General features: G+C 39.2%; 2 protein-coding genes across 2 annotated transcripts; one reads left to right on the top strand and one right to left on the bottom strand.

Moving 5' to 3' along the window:
• Nucleotides 1–2090: 2090 nt before the first annotated feature.
• Nucleotides 2091–15454, bottom strand: LOC117315390 (39S ribosomal protein L9, mitochondrial-like). Its single transcript, XM_033869554.1, has 8 exons — nt 15290–15454; nt 14500–14628; nt 13264–13420; nt 9147–9271; nt 8176–8238; nt 7487–7588; nt 4013–4093; nt 2091–2363 (listed from the first exon to the last, which is right to left on the bottom strand). The coding sequence occupies exons 2-8, from the start codon at nt 14611–14613 to the stop codon at nt 2211–2213; spliced, it is 795 nt and encodes a 264-aa protein (XP_033725445.1). The 5' UTR covers nt 14614–14628; nt 15290–15454; the 3' UTR covers nt 2091–2210.
• Nucleotides 15455–15576: 122 nt separating this feature from the next.
• On the top strand, nt 15577–25702 carry LOC117315391 (COMM domain-containing protein 4-like). Its single transcript, XM_033869555.1, has 9 exons — nt 15577–15599; nt 16705–16776; nt 17017–17082; nt 17408–17447; nt 18414–18533; nt 18760–18840; nt 19998–20059; nt 22617–22731; nt 24229–25702. Exons 1-9 carry the CDS (start codon nt 15597–15599, stop codon nt 24270–24272), a joined length of 603 nt encoding a protein of 200 aa, XP_033725446.1. The 5' UTR covers nt 15577–15596; the 3' UTR covers nt 24273–25702.
• The last annotated feature ends 59 nt before the right edge of the window (nt 25703–25761 follow it).

Genomic DNA, 25761 nt, shown 5'->3' with positions numbered 1-25761 from the left:
TGATGCTTCAAACCAAATTTGGAAGTAATCCACCCAAGCGTTAAGGAGGAGTAGCGTTTTGAAAGAAAAAGTTTACGGACGGCGCACGGCGCACGGCGGACGACGACGGACGAAACACGATGACTATAGGTCATCCTGACCCTTTGGGTCAGATGACCTAAAAATAGAACTGGAAGGGATTACTTCGGATACCATATACATTCTGGTTTAAAAGTAATCAAAATTTGTTCGAAAGCAATCCAAACCCCACTACAAGTACACATTTACCAGATCATCACGATGATGAACTTTACACCAGATCAGTGGCTTGATATTCAAGTTTGACCCCAAGGATTGCATCGCTACCCCCACTACAGAAATTTAATGGTTACCCCAATGAAGATCCTGGTAAATTCCTCAGTGACTTTCTTTCCTATATGTGTGTGCAGGGTATTGACACCACTTCAATATATGACAGTCGCCGTATCGTTAGTGCCTTTTCACTATATTTGACCGGACCAGCCTATACATGGTACCAGGGTCTTGATGAGCTGTACAGAACATCATGGTGTGCATTGAAGGACAAGTTTAAGGAGACATATGTAGAAATTGGGCCCAACACAAATGCATCACTATATGCGGAATCTCAGTCATTCAACCAGTTACAATGAATGCCTGACATGCGTGTTGAAGACTACTATGGTCTGATTCTAAAGAAAGGTCACAGATTACACAAATCGTCCCTCGACATGATGACAAAATTTGTAGATGGGCTTCCAAGTCAACTGCAGTTTTTTGTTCGGGCAGGGTGTCCCAGTAATATCGAAGAAGCTTTTCAAAGTGCAAAGATGGGGGACACCTTTGGCTACCGGAAAGACATGCATGAATATGTTCCTGTACCCCTTACTCCTACTGTACAAGTCAATGCTATTAGGAAGGAGAACGTCAGTCAGCTTCATCAGCAGTTACAGAACCAGGGATTAAAAATACAAGAACTGACCCAGAAAATTGATTCGCTTGTGCATGCCAACATTCGCGGTTCGCAGGGTGGGCTAATTACCACATGTTTTCAGTGTGAAGGCAAAGGTCATATGCGATGACAGTGTCAGTGGGCACAGACAGGACAGAATTCACCAGATACTCAGTGTCAATTATGTGAACAGTTTGGTCACATGGCCAATGATTGTGCTAAATTTTATTCACAGTCTAGATCTCCAAACACTAACGAACATTTGACCCCACCCCCTTCTCAAACTCATACTAATACACTAAACACTGGGTTTAACCAGGCCCGGGCGCCCACCGACCAGGTCGCCCACACGGGGTATAATGCGTCGGAACCGTAGTAAGTCCCCTACTGGGTGGGGGGAAATACATACAGGCACTGACAGTGTAGATACGGACACGGAGAGTGTTAGTAATAATGAATACCAAACTGTGCTGAATCTGATGATAGTACTAATACTGATACAAGTAGTGCTGAGAGTTGTCCAACTGGTGATACTATCAAAAATTCCAAGTTTCTATACTTGCGAGTTAAAATCCATAACCTTCACATTAACTCTCTACTGGATAGTGGCAGTTCAATTAACCTCATGTCATACCAGTTGTACAGTTCTTTACCACAAACTGATCCAGATATGTTGTTTTTAATATTAATTGTGACTATTTTCCGGACTAGGTGTTCCGGCATGGTTTTATGTATTAGTGTTAATGAAGAAGAAAAAAAAAGTTTATAATTATGTTTACAAGATGTTGCTGCGATCCCCACAGTAATACAGTAGCTTGGAAGTGCACCCCAGCTTTCTGTGATGATCTTAGTCCCCCAACTTGAAAAGACCATTCCCTAACAGGTACACCACACTGGAGAGATGGAACAAGAGATGGAAAGTTATTTTATGCAGCGTCCATTTAGCGACAAAGGCAAATGAAGAACCAAGGCTTTTGAAGACCAAGACATATGAAGACCAAGGCATTTGAAGACCAAGGCTTTTTAAGACCAAAGCATTTGAAGACCAAGGCTTTTTAAGACCAAGGCTTTTTAAATAAGACCACAGCAAAATTCAAGGACATCCCAAGACTGTGTACCCACCTATGTTATAAGAAGTAAACACATGTCCATTATATGTTTTAATGTTTTTCACTACACAGACTTCAGCACTCATTAATTTCATCTTCATTATAACTGTCATCACAAAAATTTTGTCCGATTCTTATCATCATTAACATTTTCATGAACTCTCATCCGTCAATACTTGGGCACCTTTCTTCATTTTTGACGTATGTTTGAGAAAGCCCTCCAGCTGACTTGGAATTAGATGGTCACTGTCTCTGCCCACGCGGTATATTACTCCTGTAAACTCGGCTGTGTATTCACCATTAATCTGTAATACAAGATGTCACATTAGGTTTTATAGTTATAAAGAAGACTATTAGAATAATACATGGACAGGGATATCTCAACCTGAGTGTAAGAGTTTGGCTGGTCAGCACAAGAATTACTGAGTGCTTGTCAGTCAACAGTTACACGAGCGTGGAGAAAATCCATGTTGGATTACATAATAAGATCTTGGCACCCACCATCAAGTGCCAATTATCATATCTATTTAAGACTGACAATCTTTTTTACTTTTCTCTTCTTCATTTTAATCATTTGAAAACAAAAGGAACCCTACAAAATAAATCTGAGAAAGATCCATCAAGAACCCTCTGAGAAATAGGGGTTAATAAACTTCAACTAATACATGAGGAATCTAAATGAAATTCAAGAAATATCCATGAAGTATTCAAAATGGAACATGCATAACTTGGGACCAAAAGGAACGTACAGTTGAGATTTGAGAAAGATCCATGAAGAACCTTACGAGAAATAGTGTTAACAAACTTCAACTGTCAAAATTCAAAATAGTCACTTGTTGGCCATCTTGTTTTCAGATCAGTCTCAAAATAGAATATGCACAATTAGAGATCAAGAGGAATCTAAGTATGAAATTTGAGAAAGATTCATGAAGAACTTTAGGAGAAATAGCGAGAACAAGAACTGTGATACAAGAAAATAAAATAAAATGTGATTTTATATTAATGTAAATAAGGTATCATCAATGGTAATTTAATCAGGCCAACAGCATATTTATGTCATTAGCATTTACAACGAATCATCAGCGACACCAGGTGTACCAATCTACATCATCACCTGGCTTGTGTTTTGGTTGGAAAGGCCAGGCAGTGAGTGCAATCATTAAGATGATATGCAGCTTCACTATGTTTGTCTGGGTTCCTTGAAGTCCATCTTTGTCACATCAATGGCCGCTAATTATATAAAGATGACTAATATGGCCAACTTACTGGCGAGGCCGTAAAAACTGGCCACCTGGTGATGACATAGATTGGTACCCCTAGGCGCGCCAAGATAAATTTAATGGAAACCTGCGTGATGGTGGACTAAAAACCAGGACGATCTTTCTACCAATGTAATCTACAAACACTCCTTACTGCAGCAGCAAATCTTAGCCTAAAAAAAGTGTGTAAATTACACAGGTTTTACAGTATACAAAATTGATTCCCCCTTCACCCAAGGATGCTTCAGACCAAATACTGACCAAATCTTTTTTATTCCCACAAGGATTTTAAATAATTTGCTGTATTCACCTTTTGGACCTTGCCCCTCAGGCCCCTTGGGGGCCAGACCTATGGTTTATACAAATTTGTTCCTCTTCACCCAAGGATGATTCAAACCAACTTTGGTAAAGATCAGTTCAGTAGTTCATGATTAGTAGTGATTTTATGAAAAGTTGACGGATGACAGATGGATGCTGTGCAACGCAGTAGGGTCACCGGTAAGGTAGGCTAACAAGATATAGTACAGATGAAAGGCTTATAATTATATATAAATACCCTCTACAATGTGTGGGGCCTAAAAATGCTGGTGAAATAGATTATTTTGAGACTTAGTCATTCTTGAGCAAAATTATCTCATCTCCTTCAGAACATTGGGCTTAAAAATGTGAATTATTATCAAGCAACTATAACTTACCGTGAGTGAGAGTGGTAACTCGTCATCCCCTGTAACTGGATCATCCGGTATCTTGATGCAGCTTTCCTTAGCTTCTATTCCCTGTATATATACAGATAAAATAGTCGCCCATTATTATAACCTCTATCCTCCTTGTCACGACTACAATGTACCTCAACCCAAAACTCCTGTCAAACCCTTTTCCTCACCTGAACATCCATCCACACGCCCCAAACCGCCATCCCTCATATGAACATAGACACACCTGAATACACACTCACACTCGTCAGACACACCTGAATACACACTCACACTCCTCACCCACACCTGAATACACACTCACACTCCTCAGACACACCTGAATACACACTCACACTCGTCAGACACACCTGAATACACACTCACTCGTCACCCACACCTTAATACACACTCAACACTTGTCACCCACACCTGAATACACACTAACACTTGTCAGACACACCTGAATACACACTAACACTTGTCAGACACACCTGAATACACACTCATCAGACACACCCGAATACACACTCGTCAGACACACCTGAATCCACACTCGTCAGACACACCTGAATCCACTCGTCAGACACACCTGAATCCACACTCGTCAGACACAACTGAATCCACACTCGTCAGACACACCTGAATACACATTCACACTCGTCAGACACACCTGAATCCACACTCGTCAGACACAACTGAATCCACACTCGTCAGACACACCTGAATCCACACTCGTCAGACACACCTGAATCCACACTCTTCAGACACACCTGAATCCACACTAACACTCGTCAGACACACCTGAATCCACACTCTTCAGACACACCTGAATCCACACTCGTCAGACACACCTGAATCCACACTCGTCAGACACACCTGAATCCACACTCGTCAGACACACCTGAATCCACACTCGTCAGACACACCTGAATCCACACTCGTCAGACACACCTGAATCCACACTAACACTCGTCAGACACACCTGAATCCACACTCGTCAGACACACCTGAATACACACTCGTCAGACACACCTGAATACACACTCGTCAGACACACCTGAATACACATTCACACTCGTCAGACACACCTGAATACACCCTCGTCAGACACACCTGAATACACACTCGTCAGACACACCTGAATATACACTCGTCAGGCACACCTGAATACACACTCACACTCGTCAGACACACCTGAATACACACTTGTCAGACACACCTGAATACACACTCGTCAGACACACCTGAATACACACTCGTCAGACACACCTGAATACACACTCGTCAGACACACCTGCATGAGTACACACTCACACTCATCAGACACACCTGAATACACACTCGTCAGACACACCTGAATCCACACTCGTCAGACACACCTGAATACACACTCGTCAGACACACCTGAATACACACTCGTCAGACACACCTGAATACACACTCGTCAGACACACCTGAATACACATTCACACTCGTCAGACACACCTGAATACACCCTCGTCAGACACACCTGAATACACACTCGTCAGACACACCTGAATATACACTCGTCAGGCATACCTGAATACACACTCACACTCGTCAGACACACCTGAATACACCCTCGTCAGACACACCAGAATACACACTTGTCAGACACACCTGAATACACACTCGTCAGACACACCTGAATACACACTCGTCAGACACACCTGAATACACACTCGTCAGACACACCTGAATACACACTCGTCAGACACACCTGAATACACACTCGTCAGACACACCTGAATACACACTCGTCAGACACACCTGAATACACACTAACACTCGTCAGACACACATGAATCCAGTCGTCAGACACACCTGAATACACACTCGTCAGACACACCTGAATCCACACTCGTCAGATACACCTGAATACACACTAACACTCGTCAGACACACCTGAATCCAGTTGTCAAAACACATCTGAATAGACACTCGTCAGACACACCTGAATACACACTCTTCAGACACACCTGAATACACACTCGTCAGACACACCTGAATACACACTCACACTCGTCAGACACACCTCAATACACACTCGTCAGACACACCTCAATACACACTCACACTCGTCAGACACACCTCAATACACACTCGTCAGACACACCTCAATACACACTCACACTCGTCACTATCATACATGACATAAAGAACATGTAGATGGTGAAGTCAAGAGGTAAAAATGTTTCTATAAAAACATACAGACTAAGGAATATACATTAATACATAGGGATACAAATATTGGCAGCAAAGTCACACATAACTGGTCACAAGGTTTTGAAAAAAAAACAACATTTCAGCTGTATTCTCATTACATTACAAAAGGCTTCACTTAATCAAACTAGAACTGTCGCCAGGATGGCTGACTAATACCCCCGCAATCTGCACGAGTTAATGGTGAATTGGAACTGTTAATTAGAGGCTAACTAAGACAACCCAGTAAAATAGTGACCAGTTGCCATAGCAACCATAACTTTGAAAAAAAAAAGTGGCATGCACATCTACACATGGTTCTCTATATTTGTGTGAAGTTTCATTGAAATCGGCCCTTCGGTTTAGGAGGAGTTGTCCGGACAATCTTAAAGTAATGGTTCTTATCAGAAAACCTGTTTATAGTGACCAGTTGCCATAGCAACCATAATTTTGAAAAAAAAGAGAGTGGCATGCACATCTACACATGGTCCTCTATATTTGTGTGAAGTTTCTTGAAATTGGCCATTTAGTTTAGGAGTAGTTGTCCGGACAAACTTAAAGTTATGGTTCTTAACGGAAAACCTGTTTATAGTGACCAGTTGCCATAGCAACCATAATTTTGAGAAAAATAAAGTGGCATGCATATCTACACATGGTCCTCTATATTTGTGTGAAGTTTCTTGAAATTGGTCATTTAGTTTAGGAGTAGTTGTCCGGACAAACTTAAAGTTATGGTTCTTAACGGAAAACCTGTTTATAGTGACCAGTTGCCATAGCAACCATAATTTTGAGAAAAATAAAGTGGCATGCACATCTACACATGATCATTAATATTTGTGTTAAGTTTCTTTGGAATTGGCCCAACGGTTTAGGAGGAGTTGTCCAGACAAAATGCGTCTACAGACAGACGGACGGAGGGACGGACAGACAACCTGATTCCAGTATAACCCCCTAACTTCGTTGCGGGGGTATAACAAGTGTCACAACCACTATTATAACAATGCATTGCAAGGTGAGGATGCAGAGCAAATGTAACTGTTAGTGGTGAAGGTGATTCTTGTCTGAGGGAAACTATTGTCTTCATAAGAAAGAGACACTACTTTTGAGAGGCCTAGCAATTATATATACTAATTAGTTCTAAACCCAAGACCATTTCTTTTGCAAGTTTTGTCTTCCTGAATATTCCTTTTAATTTCAACTTAAGTTTGACAATACATTCCAGACATTTGACGACACATATTTGATTCTTACCGCTTTCCAGAGAGCAACCAACACATGCGAGGGAGTCACTGGACAGTCGGAAGTCTTACTCAGGGCGATAGGCAATCGCATCCCCATTAGTTCGTTGGCAAGCTAAAACAAACACATTGCAGAGGTTATTCTAGACTAACAGTGTCTTCACTTATGTAAAAGAAGCCCAATTGGCCTGTATGGTATCTGGTATTCTTTGATGATTCTCTGCCTTTTAGTTACTCAGAATAAGAATGAATGTCTTCATAAGTTTTATATCTGTGACCTTGAATATTGTTCCAAGGTTATTTCTTTTTTATTTCTCTTTGTGGGACTCCATTCCAGGAACCTACCAGTCAAATATCATGATTCTAGACCTTTTGGTTTTTGTGTCGATTAAAGGAAAACATCATCTGACATTAAAAACCTATAGAACTATTGTAGTATGCATATTTTGGACATTAACAACAATGTTGGCCCCGGATAATATACCAGGGAAACACAACAAGAGATCCCCGAGGGATCTTGGCCCCCACCATGGAATGACCTTGATTGAATATCCATAAGACTAATATTTCCTCTTCTTCATCTTAATCATTCGAAAACAAGCCGGACATTCATATCAAATCTGAGAAATTTAATTAAGTTATTGGAGAAAATTCTTAATAGCTCAGCGAATGAAAGCAATAGGCAGATAAATGTATTCATACCTGCTCTGCTCGGACGATTTCTCTGGCCTTTTCCTTTGTTTTCTGAGCTTTTATTTCTCGTTTCTGAAAAGAGAAAAATAACACTCTGTACAACAGGAGATCCGTGACAAACATAAAAATTCATGCAATCTGTGTAAAGTGTGTTGAAATTATCATAATACAATACACTATTATCCAGGTTTGGTTGAAATAACATTGACATTTTCTGACAAACTGAGCTCAACACAAAAGTCCCGATTCTCAGCATCCCTAATTTCCAGATTCAATTGACCACACATTCTGGATGATAATCTGTAAATGAGGAGTGTGTTGAGTATGTGATTTAATTATTACATGTACCAAGTCTCGTTAAAGTTGAACTTATACTTTTTTGAGCAACAAATGTAAAAGCAAAACTTTAAAATGTAATGTTGACAATGCCCACGTCGCCTCCAAAAATGTAACACCATAACCTCACATCGCACCCTTGTCACAGGGGAGACAAAAATAATATCTCACATCGTGACTTTATTACAGGGAGGACAAAAACTGCCAAAAGATTTCTCATAGTGACATTGTCATCGACATCACCTGCTGACTGTAAATTCTTTAAGTATGAAATAATCTTGCGTTACCAAACTTTAACAAATTTGCTGTAATTTCCCTTTTGGGCTATTTCCCTTAAAACCTATCAATGAAGGAGAACCAATATCGTATTGGGCCCAAACACACTATTTATACGAATCCTCTTCCCTCATGCTTCAGACTAAATTTGATTAAAATCTGCTCAGTTGTTCATGACTTGTAGCAATTAATAAGAAAAGTTGAATGACACTTGTTATAAACTCGCCAGTCCTTCCGACCAGGTCAACTTAAAATGTATTGTTACTGTTATAAACTCGCCAGTCCTTCCGACCAGGTCAACTTAAAATGTATTGTTAATGTTATAAAACAAACACACACACTTTAACAAAATAATTAAAATTTCTTACCTTAATCATGTAATCATAGAGTTCCAAGTTGGCTTCAGTTGCAAAGACTGCATGTCCCGTCGGATACAATTTGCGGTAAAACATGGTTTGGGGTATGCTAAGTACATCTCCAGGTCTTCCGACATCTGTGGGGAGAAAAGTAGTGCAACACTGTTATATGGAATCTACTGTGGAAGAAGTAGATCCAACATGGCCAGAGCCCCACTCGATTTGCACTCTTCTCATTCTAGAATATATCTTCCGGTCACTCGATTTGAAGCTCTTCTGCTTCTGGAAGATCTTCTACTCTTCCGTCTCAAAGCTGGAAGATTTATCTTCCAAGATGGCGGCGACCATGTTTTAAGTGTGCGAGTGATGAGTTTCACTAGAGAAGAATTTATGGCACATACATGCACATGTTTGTGTCATAGTGTTTGAGAAAACTTAAAAACTTGCTTATTTTTTGTTTTATTCTCCCGGTTTACTCGATTTACATATAACGGAATACGATCTTCTTAGAAGGCTTCTCTTCTTAGAAGAGTGCAAATTGAACGGGGCTCAGGGCTTGAATATTGGAAACATCCTCCTGTGCTTTCTCAATTTTGTTGATTTCAAATTTTATTTACATAATACGATGACTGAACAAGAAATCCCAAAGGAACAAGCTGAACCTAAATATTAAATCTGAGAAAGAGCCATTGAGACTCTCGGAGATATTTATAACAAACTTAAACTAATACAAGAATCTAAATGAAATTCTAGAAGTATCCATGAATAACTCTGACAAATAAAGACAAGAGGCCCATGGGCCTTAACGGTCATCTGACAAACACTTACACTTACAGCAGGGACACACACCCCAATCCAGCATTATTACCATAAATTATTTATCGCAGCCAGTTATGTTTTAGATCAAATTTGGTTTTTATCCATTTAGCTTGTCCAGGAAGAGCAGCATCATAAAGCAAAATTTTAGCCAAGTTCCCATTTTTGGGGCATATGCCCCTCTGTCCCAATGGGTCAGACAAGACCCATTTATATCAATTAGGATTGCCTTTCCCCAATGATGTTTCATACTAAATATGGTTGTAATCAATTCAGGCATTAAGGAGGAATTGCATTTTTAAGAAATGTTTAACCTAAGCGCTCCTTTTGCCCCATCTTTTTTTCCCCAGGGGTCAAACCTGTCTCATTAAAAAATATGATTGCCGTCACCTTATGTTTCACATCAAATTTGGTTGTAATCCACCAAAAGGTTAGGGAGGATTAGGATTTAACAGCAAATATTCACCAAAGTTCCCCTTTTGGGGCCCTGCCCCTCAGGCCCCAGGGGTCACACTAGCCTCGTTTATATAAAATATGACCATTCTTCCCAAAGGATGTTTCACACCATATTTCGTATTAATCCACCCAAGGGTTAGAGAGAAGTAGGATTTATAGCAAAAATTCACCAAAGTTCCCCTTTTGGGGCCCCGCCCCTCTGGCCCTAGGGGTCAAACCAGCCTCATTTATATAAAATATGATTGTCCTCCTCCAATGATGTTTCACACCAAATTTGGTAATAATTCACTATGGGTGTTAGGAGGAGTAGGATTTTATAGCAAAATTTCATCAAAGTTCCCCTTTTGGGGCTCCGCCCCTCTGGCCCCAGGGGCCACACCAGCCTCATTTATATAAAATATGACCATCCTCCACCAATGATGTTTCACACAATATCTGGTTGAAATCCACCAAAGGGTTAAGGACGAGTAGGATTTTATAGCAAAATTTCATCAAAGTTCCCTTTTTTGGGCCCGTCACTCTGGCCCCAGGGCTCACACCAGCCTCATTTATATAAAATATGACCACCCTCCCCCAATGATGTTTCACAACATATCTGGTTGAAATCTACTAAAGGGTTAAGGAGGAGTAGGATTTTATAGCAAAATTTCATCAAAGTTCCCCATTTGGGGCCCCACCCCTCAGGCCCCAGGGGTCACACTAGCCTCATTTATATAAAATATGACCGCCCTCCCCAAATGATGTTTCACAACATATCTGGTTGAAATCCACTAAAGGGTTAAGGAGGAGTAGGATTTTATAGCAAAATTTCATCAAAGTTCCCCATTTGGGGCCCCGCCCCTCAGGCCCTAGTGGTCACACCAGCCTCATTTATATAAAATATGACCGCCCTCCCGAAATTATGTTTCACAACATATCTGGTTGAAATCCACTAAAGGGTTAAGGAGGAGTAGGATTTTATAGCAAAATTTCATCAAAGTTCCCCTTTTGGGGCCCCGCCCCTCAGGCCCCAGGGGTCACACCAACTTCATTTATATAAAATATGACCGCCCTCCCCCAATGATGTTTCACACCAAATTTAGTTGTAATCCATCCAAGGGTAAAGGAGGAGTAGGATTTTATAGCAATATTCACCTAAGTTCCTTTTTTGGGGCCCCGCCCTTCTGGCCCCAGGGGTCAGACCAGCCTCATTTATATAAAATATGATTGTCCTCCTCCAATGATGTTTCACACCAAATTTGGTAATAATTCACTATGGGTGTTAGGAGGAGTAGGATTTTATAGCAAAATTTCATCAAAGTTCCCCTTTTGGGGCTCCGCCCCTCTGGCCCCAGGGGCCACACCAGCCTCATTTATATAAAATATGACCATCCTCCACCAATGATGTTTCACACAATATCTGGTTGAAATCCACCAAAGGGTTAAGGACGAGTAGGATTTTATAGCAAAATTTCATCAAAGTTCCCTTTTTTGGGCCCGTCACTCTGGCCCCAGGGCTCACACCAGCCTCATTTATATAAAATATGACCACCCTCCCCCAATGATGTTTCACAACATATCTGGTTGAAATCTACTAAAGGGTTAAGGAGGAGTAGGATTTTATAGCAAAATTTCATCAAAGTTCCCCATTTGGGGCCCCACCCCTCAGGCCCCAGGGGTCACACTAGCCTCATTTATATAAAATATGACCGCCCTCCCCAAATGATGTTTCACAACATATCTGGTTGAAATCCACTAAAGGGTTAAGGAGGAGTAGGATTTTATAGCAAAATTTCATCAAAGTTCCCCATTTGGGGCCCCGCCCCTCAGGCCCTAGTGGTCACACCAGCCTCATTTATATAAAATATGACCGCCCTCCCGAAATTATGTTTCACAACATATCTGGTTGAAATCCACTAAAGGGTTAAGGAGGAGTAGGATTTTATAGCAAAATTTCATCAAAGTTCCCCTTTTGGGGCCCCGCCCCTCAGGCCCCAGGGGTCACACCAACTTCATTTATATAAAATATGACCGCCCTCCCCCAATGATGTTTCACACCAAATTTAGTTGTAATCCATCCAAGGGTAAAGGAGGAGTAGGATTTTATAGCAATATTCACCTAAGTTCCTTTTTTGGGGCCCCGCCCTTCTGGCCCCAGGGGTCAGACCAGCCTCATTTATATAAAATATGATTGCCCTCCCCCAATGATGCTTCAAACCAAATTTGGAAGTAATCCACCCAAGCGTTAAGGAGGAGTAGCGTTTTGAAAGAAAAAGTTTACGGACGGCGCACGGCGGACGGCGGACGACGACGGACGAAGCACGATGACTATAGGTCATCCTGACCCTTTGGGTCAGATGACCTAATAAACTATAATTCATGAAATTCAAAATGGCCACCAGTTGACGATCTTATTTTCTAATCAGTCTTGAAATGGAGTATACATGTCTAGAGGCTTATTATATAAGGAGAACCTAAGGGTTTGAGAATGATCCATGAATGATCCATGAACTTTCTGTGATAACAAACTCCAACTTTCAAAATTTATAATGGTTGCCTGTCGGCCATCTTCTTCCCCTTAGTGATTATGGTGAATCTAAATATAACACTGGAGACAGATCCAAACCACACTTTCTGAGAAAGGGTGATAACAGGATGGACAGACGGACCATCGGCGCTAGATAAACAGTGATTTGAATAGCTCTTGACTATGGTTGGCTAAACTAGTAAATTTCTATAAGACGTAAATTATGCCCCCCCCCCCCCCCCCCCCTCTCTCTCTCTCTCTCTTTTGATTAATACTCCCCATGGAGGACAACTGTCTCTTTTGATTAACTAATACTCCCCAAGGCCTGGTGAGCTAACATATGAAACTTACACTTGACATTCTTTAGAAGGATGACCCTGGCTTTGACCAAACGTATGTGTCTCTGGTCGTTAGAGGCTTTGTAGATATAATGTCGTGTTTTGAGACGTGGCTGTTTGGTTTCCTTATGCAGTGGCACCTCATTTACCCTTTCAATTATGACGGTTGTCTGCAAAATATAAAAGTCACATAATAATTAGTTTTTTACCTAATTACTACAATAATTCATTATTTCATTCCATGAATGTTGTCAATTTTAACCTCACAAATTCTTTTGCCAACTCATATTATTGGTAAAATCTTGTGAAATTTTTGTGAAAAGTTTCCTGTCTACACCAATTTATATACACATATTTTATTGTTTTTGATGTAAGCCATTAATTCTCTGCACAGAACATATATTTTATTCAATTGAAATCTACAGTTAAATTCTCATGTGTCAAACATGCTTGAATTGACTACATCGGATAAGTTGAATGTTTCGTTTGGTCATGATTTTTTCCCTTCTTTATCTTAGTCAAATAAACACGGATGATTCAAACACCGTTGAATCAAATACATGGCCGCTGAAAAAATAGAAGGAATAAATAATGTGATTAGTGTATTACCATGCTTCAGTGGTCGCAGCCTTCACCTTTTATACAAAATCAGTGTGGTCAATCAAATTTTCAAACTGTTTATTGTTTCATATTGTTTCTCTTGTTACTTTTTCAGCTTCAGGGTAGTAGATGTTTGGAACAATTTGCCACAACATGTTATAGATGCCGAGGAGGTTAAACAGTTTGAAATTGCACTGGACAATCACTGGGATAATACCAACAAATAACTTGTGTATATATATGAAAAAGGACAAATTAACTCATTGCACACCAGATGTATATCACATTGTAAACATTGTAATATCAATTGATATGGACATAGAGGCTTACAGCCTGCGTCCATTATTTATCGTATTAAAAAATTGTAGAACTATTGTTTCTTATTGCTTATATTATTTGCAGAACAATATTGATGGATTTTAAGAGAAATAATGAGAGTATATTATATACATGTATATTCTTATACTTTATGTATAGTTTTCATAGAATATTATACTGTAATGTGTATGACTATCGGTGTGAAAAATCTCATTAAGTCAGATTCAGTCTCTATAAACACGAACCCGGATAAGTCGAACCATCAGATAAGTTTTGCTAGGTCCCGTTGACTTCGACTTATCTGAGTTTTACTCAAAACAGATCTTCTTACCCTGACTGGCTGAAGGTTCAAGGGGGCAGGTATCAGTCGCTGCAGGCAGTTTGGACAAGGCTGAGTGCTCAGTGGTTTGGCCAACTTGGCAATTTGAAGAAATGAACGAAACATAATTGCTGCAGAAATCTGAAAAAATATCAAACAAGGACTTTTAGAAGTACAGTATTGGGAAGGAAGTCCAACTGGAGAAGTTAATAAAATAAATTCAAGATGGCTGCAATGACGGCCATCTTGGATTTCGGACAGACTTGATGTAGTGTCTCGGGCCGAGTGGACCTTATTGTTTACGCCGCCGGAAGTGCGTGACGGTTAACTGGCCCGTGTCAGATAAAGATCAACCCTGTGAACCGTGTAAGCGTCTCTTCACACCTGGTCAGCCACGGGACCACACGTGTGTTAGACGTCCTCTGTTTTTAACGGAGCCAGTAATCTCTACGTAAGTAGTGCCAGTTTCCTTAGTGCTCTAGGCTTTTAGCTAGGACACTAAGCCAGTATATTCTATTGGACATGTATTCGACTGCTATATCATCACCTTATCCTGACCTGTCCAGCGACCCGTGGTGATATAGTGACTTCCACAGTGAAACCATTCCACGTGCTCTACAGCGAGGTAACTTAGCTTGTAGCATAACAGCAACGTTACTTTACACATTGTAAATAACAACACATGGTCAGGAACATCTCAGTATCAATTCGGGTAAAACTGAAGTAAATGCCACTGGTGGAAATTGAGAAGTTTAAAAAGTCTATTTTGACATGTCCAGTGGCGAAGCTCGGACTAACTTACCTGATAAAAATTACGGAGGCATACGAATGTGAAAGTTGTGCACCTAGAAGTAACAATAAGAGTCAGCACTATAGCAATATCTGTTATATGTAGTTCTTAGCATCGGTAAACTGTCACTGTGTTGCCGATATCACAGAAAACGTGTGGGTATGGTCAAGATCAAACAACAGCAGTATCAACAAAATGCTTCGTGTATTATTGAGTGAGATGTAAACATTTGAACGACCGCGATGATTCATTTGAAGAATAGGCTATTTCATCCAATCAAAATTGTTCGTTATCGGAAGTCCGTCAAACCAAAACAAAGATGGTAGGTTGTGGGTGTTTCCAAATATCGTTGACCTGGTATTGTTTCAATTATGACAACTTCTTGTTGATTCTAAAATATTTCTACACATGTGCCACTTTACTTGATTATTTTCAATTAAACTGACAGTAGCTCTGGACTAATTGCCTGATTGTAGAAGTCATTTACAATGTGTTACGGCTACAACAGGCATACGTACAGCCCATCCAATATTCTTGGATTTGCGAGAATGGACTGCAACTCATCGTCTCATAACATTTTCAGACATTTTGGGGGTCTAGGATACATTCGATAAAAATGAAGTGAAATTTTGCACGGTGTTAGATAAAGGTATAATCACAGGCGTTTGAAGTTCTGACTGTTAACCGAGATATAATACCATATAAAAAATAAGGGTTTATATGGTATTATATCTCGGTTTACAGTCAGAACTTCAAACGCCTGTGGTATAATCTGTATGTTACAGAAAAAAAAAATATATATAAATTAACGACTTCCTGGGCGTGTAAAATACGACCTGGACACTCAAATGCACGGTGCGCTGCAATTTTAGTGGTGCATTTCCGTATTATAAAATCATTTGATTGAAATGAAATTTGCATGGTGTTAGATGATGATGTCATTAATATGTTACAGAAAAAAATATCAAAAAATCTTCAGTAACGAATTCCTGGGTGTGCAAAATGTCCCTTGACACCCGAGTGCACGCTGAACTGCAACTTCAGCGGTGCATTTCCGTATTATGCAATCATTCAATCGAAGTGAATTTTTGCATGGTGTTAGATAATGGTGTCATAAGTATGTTAAAGAAAAAATTATCAAAAAATCTTAATTAACGAATTCCTGTGCATGCAAAATGTCCCTGGACACTCCCTGGTCACTCATTAGGTACACCGGTCCCTGACACCATGTCTTGTGTGCAGGGCCAGAGTGCACTACTACGTATATGAAAACGTGAAACTCTTTGACACCGTTTTGTATCGCTAAGATTATGGTGCAAATACAACACAATCAGGCATGACATCATACATCGTATCATAATACAGGTGTTATTTCACATTTATTTGGTTTTGCCTAAGTGTGTATAAAATGCTGATGTTTTTTGCAGAGATTCCGATTCTGTGGCGACTTGGACTGCCCAGACTGGGTTCTGGCTGAGATCAGTATCCTGGCTCGAATGGTATGACAATCCCAAAGTCTTCCTGTAAAGAAACAAATTAATAGAAAGTCAAAGTTATTCTGTACAAAAAGATACAAAGGCAATACTTCTTTTTTCCGTTATTTTCGAAAGAATTTTATCTATACATAAACAAAGCATTCTCTCGCTCACATATGTCACAATGTTATCATTCTCTATCAGTCATCATCATCTATATCTTCCCGGTAACTTAAATATCTTATGAAATGCATTTTTTTTCAGACATCAGTGAAGATGAAATTACTTTGTGTACAAGTCATAAAGGATCTTCTGAATGAAGGAATTGATGTGAGTAGTGGCTAGACATATAATCACATTATTCTAATTCACGAAAAATCTAAGTGTTTGAAAGATAATGAATGTGTGACAACTGATAGTTTTATAAGGTCTCTTTTTATGATAAAAACTAATCAGGATTATGTCAAACGAAACGTTCTGGAGTTGGAAATAATAAACTTGACACCAGAGATGGTAGTGATTTCTTGTATTCAAATGTCACAATAATTTACCAGATAAATGAAATCTTTTGGTAAGGGGAGATAACCTGATAGTTTGTGATATCTAAACATACTTGTCAATTGTTTTAATATCTCATCTCTTCCTTATTTTACAGTATGAGAAAGTCTACAAACTGACATCTGATGCTAAGTTTGGTAAGTCACACAGGTCTTATCACAAACACAATTAACAATTCACCTTGTTCTAAAGCATAACATCTGGTGTCCATCAATTTTTAGCTGGTCTGTTTTTCTAAGAATCACTGCTAGTCATGAACAACTCAGTGGATTTTTACCAAATTTGGTCAGAAACATCCTTTGATGAAGAGGAAGAAACTGTTGTAATTTTTCATTTGATAATACATTGAAAAAAGATTGTAGAAAAATCCATATCTACCGTTTTGTTGTTGTGCAGTTACTATATACTATAAACTAAGGAAATGGTGACTGACAACCATGTGTTTGCCAGACAATTGCTGTGAGATTAGCATACGATTGTTTACAAATATAAGTAAATCAATTATTATAAGTGTTGTATTCCCCATCATTTGTTGGTCTAATGATGATTAAACTACCAAGTGACCGGACATGTCATCTATACAACATTGAATGGTTGTCACCTTCGGGGACACAATGAAGAATTGGGTATAAAATCGGGGACACAATGTAGATTCAGGTATAAAATCGGGGACACAATGTAGAATCGGGTATAAAATCGGGGACACAATGTAGAATCGGGTATAAAATCGGGGACACAATGAAGAATTGGGTATAAAATCGGGGACACAATGTAGAATCGGGTATAAAATCGGGGACACAATGAAGAATCGGGTATAAAATCGGGGACACAATGAATAATTAGGTATAAAATCGGGGACACAATGAAGAATCTGGTATAAAATCAGGGACACAATGAAGAATCGGGTATAATTGCTACCTGGCAGGGACATTTTAGCAATTTTATTAGGCAGGTCCACTAAATTCATGCAGGCTCTAGAACACACATGGCAGAATGTTTCATTCACTGCAATATCCAGGTGAATGATACAGGTACTTTGGGCCTCTTGTTTACTGATATAAGCTCTCCTATTAACCTTTTAGTTCAATTTTTGTTTGTTGTAGAGATTGGCGATGTGAAGGCTAGTCTGGCAGCCCTGAGTTTTGTACTTTCCAGCGCAGCCAAATATGGTATCGACGGAGAATCCCTGTCTAATGAACTACAGCAGCTAGGTCTCCCCAAAGGTACACATATCAGGCTAGTGCCAAAATAGGGCTTTTTGCTATTGGTGAGATTTCATATTTGCCATTTTTCAAAACTCTTACTTTATGGTCGATATATATTTCACACCAACACCTCGATGCAGGGGATAATGTCATGCTTTGTGGCAAATTGTCTCGACCTTTACTTAAAAAATTTAAATATCTGGTATATCTCCCATTAACTAACAACTAACATTCTGTTTTCCAGAACATACTTCAGCATTGTGTAAGTCGTACAGCGATGGTCTGGATAAACTTCAAACCCACTTCAGAAAGACAAGTCTTAGATGTAAGTATGATAAGTAGTACTTACATCTATCTTAAACGTTATGTACACAGTCATTGTCAACAATCTGGTATTTGCTAGTTTCATGGTCTTTCACATAAGAGCCTGATGAACTTATAAATCTTAGTAATAGATATATATACAATATAGATTCAGCTGTCTTTTTAAGTCTTCTCTGTGATGCTTAGGGATCAAAAGTTTGGAATCTAGAAATAGATAAATAAATTCAAGAATGGAGGCAATTAAATGAATGATAAACTATGGTAACCTGAAATCAGTATCGTAAGAAAAAGCTCAAACAGAGCAGTTATTGAATCAATGCTTGGAATTTGATATGTGAAAGAAATTATTATCCCCTGTGAAATTTTACAAGAAATGGGAAGCAAGTTGTATCAGCTTATATTAATCACTGGTTGGCCCGGATGGAAGTGTGTGAGGGGTTTTATTGTGGGAGGAAACCGGAGTACCCCGGGAAAACTCATGTGGTCAGGCAGGTTACTTTTTAATTCCCAATGAAAGTCCCAAAAAACATATCCAGGTGAGCGATAAAGGCCCTTTGGGCCTCTTGTTTTCCTGTTACCATGGAAACAATTGGTGAAAAATCTAAACATTACTGTTTCGAAGCATAATTCTAAAACTGTTTAACATAACTGAGCAAATTCTCAAGTGACCTGCTGTGATCGCCTTTCACCAATGGCGCCATGAAGAGCTGACATTTTTTGACTTCTTCTCATTATCCATGAGGCCTAGAGTCATGATATTGGGCCAGTAACATGCTGGGATGAAGAGCTACCGAAGTTGTCAATAATTGACCTTGACATATTTTTAATGTCACAGGGGTCAAACATGTTAAAGTCTTTAAATGATAACAATAACCAAGAGGCCCAGGGCCAGACTGAAAAGGTTGTTCAATTGCATGACCTTGACTTTCTTTCAATTTCACAGGGGTCAAATGTGTTAAAATCTTTAAATTGCTTCTTCTCAATAACCAAGAGGCCCAGGGTCATGATATTGAGCTAGTAGCTTGATGGGATGATGTGCTACCAAGTATGTTCAAATGAATGACCTTGACCTACATTTAAGGTCGCAGGCTGAGATATGTTGATTGTTGCTAAAACTGGAACATGTGGTTATAATCTGTGTATGTTGTTTTTCTGTAGTGTCCAATGTTGACTCAGTACGATGGAGAGTGGACTACGTCCTCAGTTCTAGTGAGTTAAAGGTGAGTTACCATGTTGACTCGGTACGATGGAGAGTGGACTACGTCCTCAGTTCTAGTGAGTTACAGTTGAGTTACCATGTTGACTCGGTACGATGGGGAGTATACTACGTCCTCAGTTCTAGTGAGTTAAAGGTGAGTTACGATGTTGACTCGGTACAATGGAGAGTGGACTATGTCCTCAGTTCTAGTGAGTTAAAGGTGAGTTATGATCAGCATGTTGACTCGGTACGATGGAGAGTGGAATACGTCCTCAGTTCTAGTGAGTTAAAGGTGAGTTACGATGTTGACTCGGTATGATGGAGAGTAGACTACGTCCTCAGTTCTAGTGAGTTAAAGGTGAGTTACCATGTTGACTCGGTATGATGGAGAGTAGACTATGTCCTCAGTTCTAGTGAGTTAAAGGTGAGTTACGATGTTGACTCGGTACGACGGAGAGTGGACTACATCCTCAGTTCTAGTGAGTTAAAGGTGAGTTACGATCATCATGTTGACTCGGTACGATGGAGAGTAGACTACGCCCTCAGTTCTAGTGAGTTAAAGGTGAGTTACGATGTTGACTCGGTACGATGGAGAGTGGACTACGTCCTCAGTTCTAGTGAGTTAAAGGTGAGTTACCATGTTGACTCGGTATGATGGAGAGTGGACTACGTCCTCAGTTCTAGCGAGTTAAAGGTGAGTTACCATGTTGACTCGGTATGATGGAGAGTGGACTACGTCCTCAGTTCTAGTGAGTTAAAGGTGAGTTATGATGTTGACTCGGTACGATGGAGAGTGGACTACGTCCTCAGTTCTATTGAGTTAAAGGTGAGTTACGATCAGCATGTTGACTCGGTACGATGGAGAGTAGACTACGTCCTCAGTTCTAGTGAGTTAAAAGTGAGTTACCATGTTGACTCGGTACGATGGAGAGTAGACTACGTCCTCAGTTCTAGTGAGTTAAAAGTGAGTTACGATGTTGACTCGGTACAATGGAGAGTGGACTACGTCCTCAGTTCTAGTGAGTTACAGTTGAGTTACGATGTTGACTCGGTACGATGGAGAGTGGACTACGTCCTCAGTTCTAGTGAGTTAAAGGTGAGTTACGATGTTGACTCGGTACGATGGAGAGTGGACTACGTCCTCAGTTCTAGTGAGTTAAAGGTGAGTTACCATGTTGACTCGGTACGATGGAGAGTGGACTACATCCTCAGTTCTAGTGAGTTAAAGGTGAGTTACGATGTTGACTTGGTACGATGGAGAGTGGACTACGTCCTCAGTTCTAGTGAGTTAAAGGTGAGTTACCATGTTGACTCGGTACGATGGAGAGTAGACTACGTCCTCAGTTCTAGTGAGTTAAAGGTGAGTTACCATGTTGACTCGGTACGATGGAGAGTGGACTACGTCCTCAGTTCTAGTGAGTTAAAGGTGAGTTATGATGTTGACTCGGTACGATGGAGAGTGGACTACGTCCTCAGTTCTAGTGAGTTAAAGGTGAGTTACCATGTTGACTCGGTACGATGGAGAGTGGACTACGTCCTCAGTTCTAGTGAGTTAAAGATGAGTTACCATGTTGACTCGGTACGATGGAGAGTGGACTACGTCCTCAGTTCTAGTGTGTTAAAGGTGAGTTATGATGTTGACTCGGTACGATGGAGAGTGGACTACGTCCTCAGTTCTAGTGAGTTAAAGGTGAGTTACCATGTTGACTCGGTACGATGGAGAGTGGACTACGTCCTCAGTTCTAGTGAGTTAAAGGTGAGTTAAGATGTTGACTCGGTACGATGGAGAGTGGACTACATCCTCAGTTCTAGTGAGTTACAGTTGAGTTACGATGTTGACTTGGTGTACTGGAGTGTCGAGGTCCTTTAAGGAAGAGACCTTATAGAATGTGATGAGATCTATTGAATTAATAATCATGAGTTAAGTATTGTGAATGATGTGAGTTAAGGTGAGTTAAGGTATCCGGAATACACAAGTAGTGTGAATGATGTGAGTTAAGGTATCCGGAATACACAAGTAGTGTGAATGATGTGAGTTAAGGTATCCGGAATACACAAGTAGTGTGAATGATGTGAGTTAAGGTATCCGGAATACACAAGTATTGTGAATGATGTGAGTTAAGGTGAGTTAAGGTGTCCGGAATACACAAGTAGTGTGAATGATGTGAGTTAAGGTGTCCGGAATACACAAGTAGTGTGAATGATGTGAGTTAAGGTGTCCAGAATACACAAGTATTGTGAATGATGTGAGTTAAGGTGTCCAGAATACACAAGTATTGTGAATGATGTGAGTTAAGGTGTCGGGAATACACATGGGATTCAGCTCAAACTTACCTGAAATGATCCTAAAATGGTTCTGACCAAGTGTTGTTATTTTTTCTCTATCATTGTCATTACAACTATACTGCTACTGAGTATATATACTACAGTTATTCTATGCTAGGGTCTGTTGAAGTCAGATGACTGTTAAGGCCCATGGGCCTCTTGTGGAACTGGTGAGCAATGCAGATCTTCATGGATTCTGGTTAGAGTTTGGATTATTTCCTGTTGTTTTGACTTCGTGGTTTTCTTTGTATCAGGATGTGAACATGCCCTGTGTCCAGTTACAGCTGACCACTAAGAATCCTGACACTGGTACAACATCACCGCTCTCCTTTACTGTCTCCATGGAAAAGTTCCGGGTTCTTCTCAGTGGTAAGTTTACGTTATTAAGGTATAACCAAAAATGTTTTAACACATAAATATAAAAATCTGAGTGCCCTATAGTAATCCGTCCTTCAGTCGGCCTGTCTATCCGTCTGTCCATCTGTTCATCAGCACTTTTGATTCCGGAGATTTTCTTGGAATCCTGAAGGGCCAACTTTCTTAATTCTAACATGGTGTTAACACTGTGATGCGCACTAGGGTTTAAAAAGTTCCTCAATTTAAGGTCAAGGTCCATTTTACTAAAAATATAACTGGGTATATACTGTAAAAAATCATAATATAAGTTCCATATAGAAGTTCAAACTTTCAGATAATTTACATGTACAATAGAGGCCTCTAAAATTATTAAGGTCAAGGTCACTGTTACTAAAAATAACACTGGGAATATCGAAGTCACCTACAGAAGGCCAAACTTTCTGAAATTCCACATGGTCATACATTGATATAGTTAAATGCAGATACGCAATAGGGGTTTATAAAGTTCCTAAGGTCAAAATCAAGTCAATAGTCAGTGTCATTGGGTTCAAAGGTCAAGGTTAAATTTTATATCTTTTTGCTGATTGTCAAAACAAGGAGTCAACTGACCAAAGGTCTATGTCAGAGTTCACGGTGTCCTTGGTAAAATATCATTCAAATTAGATTCCCTCCCCCCCCAAGGATGAGCCTTTTGCTATGACATTATCCAGCAAAACTGGTCAAAATTAAACAAGACATCAAAAATGAGAGAAAAAAAAGAAAAATTAAAAATCAAGGTCACTGGTTCAAAGGTCAATGGTTGAAGAAAGTGAATCTCTGACAATGACACTAGATTTTTGTGGAGAAGTAACCAATGATATCATATAGGTGTAGTTACGTTACCATGGTGATACCCTCAAATACGGAGGAAACAATTCCCATAAATTTCATACAGTAAAACAACCATGGAAACAGTACATGTATAAGGGTATATGTGTTTGTCAAACACCAATCTCATTGATATGAGCAAATAGCTTCTTGATGATTAAGGGAGATCCATAGCCAGACGGCAGGGCCCTTCTCACCTGTCCGTATTCTGGTGTACATTTTAGGACTATTTATAAATCATTCGTTTTCTGTAGTCGACCCATGACATCTATCTGTCATTAAACAATCCTTGTTGTCACTGTTTCTAGAGAAGTACTGGAAGTATCTTTGTCCTTGTTGGTTCACCAGTTGTTCATGTTCAGATTTTGGATCAGAAGAATAAAAGTGCTGTATTAAATAAAATGCGTCAACAGAACTCGGGGAAGAGGAAAGACAATAAGATAGAGACAAAGCTTTAAAAACATAAATCTATTGTTTACATGGAGCCAAAGAGTTGATGAAATTGGTTCATATTTCCACTTTCCTTTCACTAAGAAACAGACCAACTTCATTTTGTCAGAATTGTTCAAATTAAGATAAATCAGTTTTAAGGGAAAGAACCATAGGTTGTATGGTGGTTGTTATTTTTATTATTTGTTTCAGAATTAAAACAAGCCAACACGATCATGGAGTCTTTATCATCGTGATAGTCAGCACAGCTAGATCATTATCTAACTTCTAATCGGGATCAAATATGACATGTTTTTACCAAGTTAGTTCATTATCCTCTGGATTTCAATGTATCAGACATCTCCAGCTTAAAGTCCTAGTGCTAATGTTACCTCGCACAAAAAAGGAGCTCTTTTTTCCCCGCTCACCTGGTCCGAATTATGTAGTGTGTTTTGACTAATCACTGCAATAACCAGGTGAGTGATACAGGCCCTGTGGGCCTCTTATTCTGATATAGAATGTATTGCCACTATGCTGCTGGAGATTATTTAAACAATGGATATTTTAGCTGATGCAGTCCTGCAGGACTGTAACAAAATTTGTTACATATATATGAACATTTTAATAGAGTGTAGCATATTTATTTTACTCACTTGATGTTTGTAAAATCCCTGGAACATCAAAGTCGTTGTTGTCACCATCAGATTGGTGACATCACAACTGCAGTCACATGATCAAGTTCTCTATATATTGTTATTATGAATATAGTTCTGGAAACGTCAATAGTAGAATGATGACAATACCTCAATTAAATCAAGACTTTTTTGTGGGCCTCAAAATTTGGAGTTTTCGTAAAAATTCCATTTTGTGCCTAATTGATATTTTTGTGGATTGTTGCTTCTCACAGTCCACACATTTTTAGCTTGTCTCTTTGAAGAACGGTGTCGGCGTTGGTTTACTATAAGTTTTTGGTGGAAGTGTTGAAAGGCATTAATTAACACATCACTTGTTATTGTACTACGGTACTTATAATTGACAGTAGGGTTCCTGTGGGGTTAGACTATCACATCTTAGGGTTGAACTGAATGATTTTTGGATAAAAAACTGCTTTTTGACATGTTTTGAACTTAAACATTTTTATGCATTTTTGAAGATATCAGAAATTTTTCAGGTATGTATGAATGATGACAGTTAAGGTTGAATATCAGAAATTAATTCCATTGAGTATACAATATAAAATCTTAAATATCTATTATGCAAAACAATAACAATTTGTATGTTTTATTTATTGACAAACATTTACGAGACGAGCTATGCTGTTCTACAACAGGTTTTGTTTCCCTAATTATATGGAATTCTGTTATCCATTATGTATACTTGGTAGAACATTGTAGATGTTTTATATGCTTTCATACAGTACAAATATCCATACCTGTATTCATCAATCAAGATTTTACATTTGTATCAAATTTTAAATACTTTATTAATTGTTGTACTGAATACTGAATTGTCAAGATTATAGATGAAATGAGAATAAGCTCTGACAAAAACAAATGGTTTCACAATTTGGCTGAAACCAAGATGAGAGATAAGAATGGTATATTGTACTTGTTTTTGTCTACTGTTTAGATTGAATTTATTGTATTAAATACATTATGTTGATATAAATAAATCTTTCAATATTTTATTTATTTAGTATCTTGTCATATTTTATTACCTACTGTTGATTGTTGTACAGAATTCCTA

Source organism: Pecten maximus, chromosome 17, assembly GCF_902652985.1.
Source record: "Pecten maximus chromosome 17, xPecMax1.1, whole genome shotgun sequence".
NCBI classification, from domain to species: Eukaryota; Metazoa; Mollusca; class Bivalvia; order Pectinida; family Pectinidae; genus Pecten; species Pecten maximus.
The sequence above is the reverse complement of the archived record's forward strand: the minus strand, read 5'-3'. Positions and strand labels throughout refer to the sequence as shown.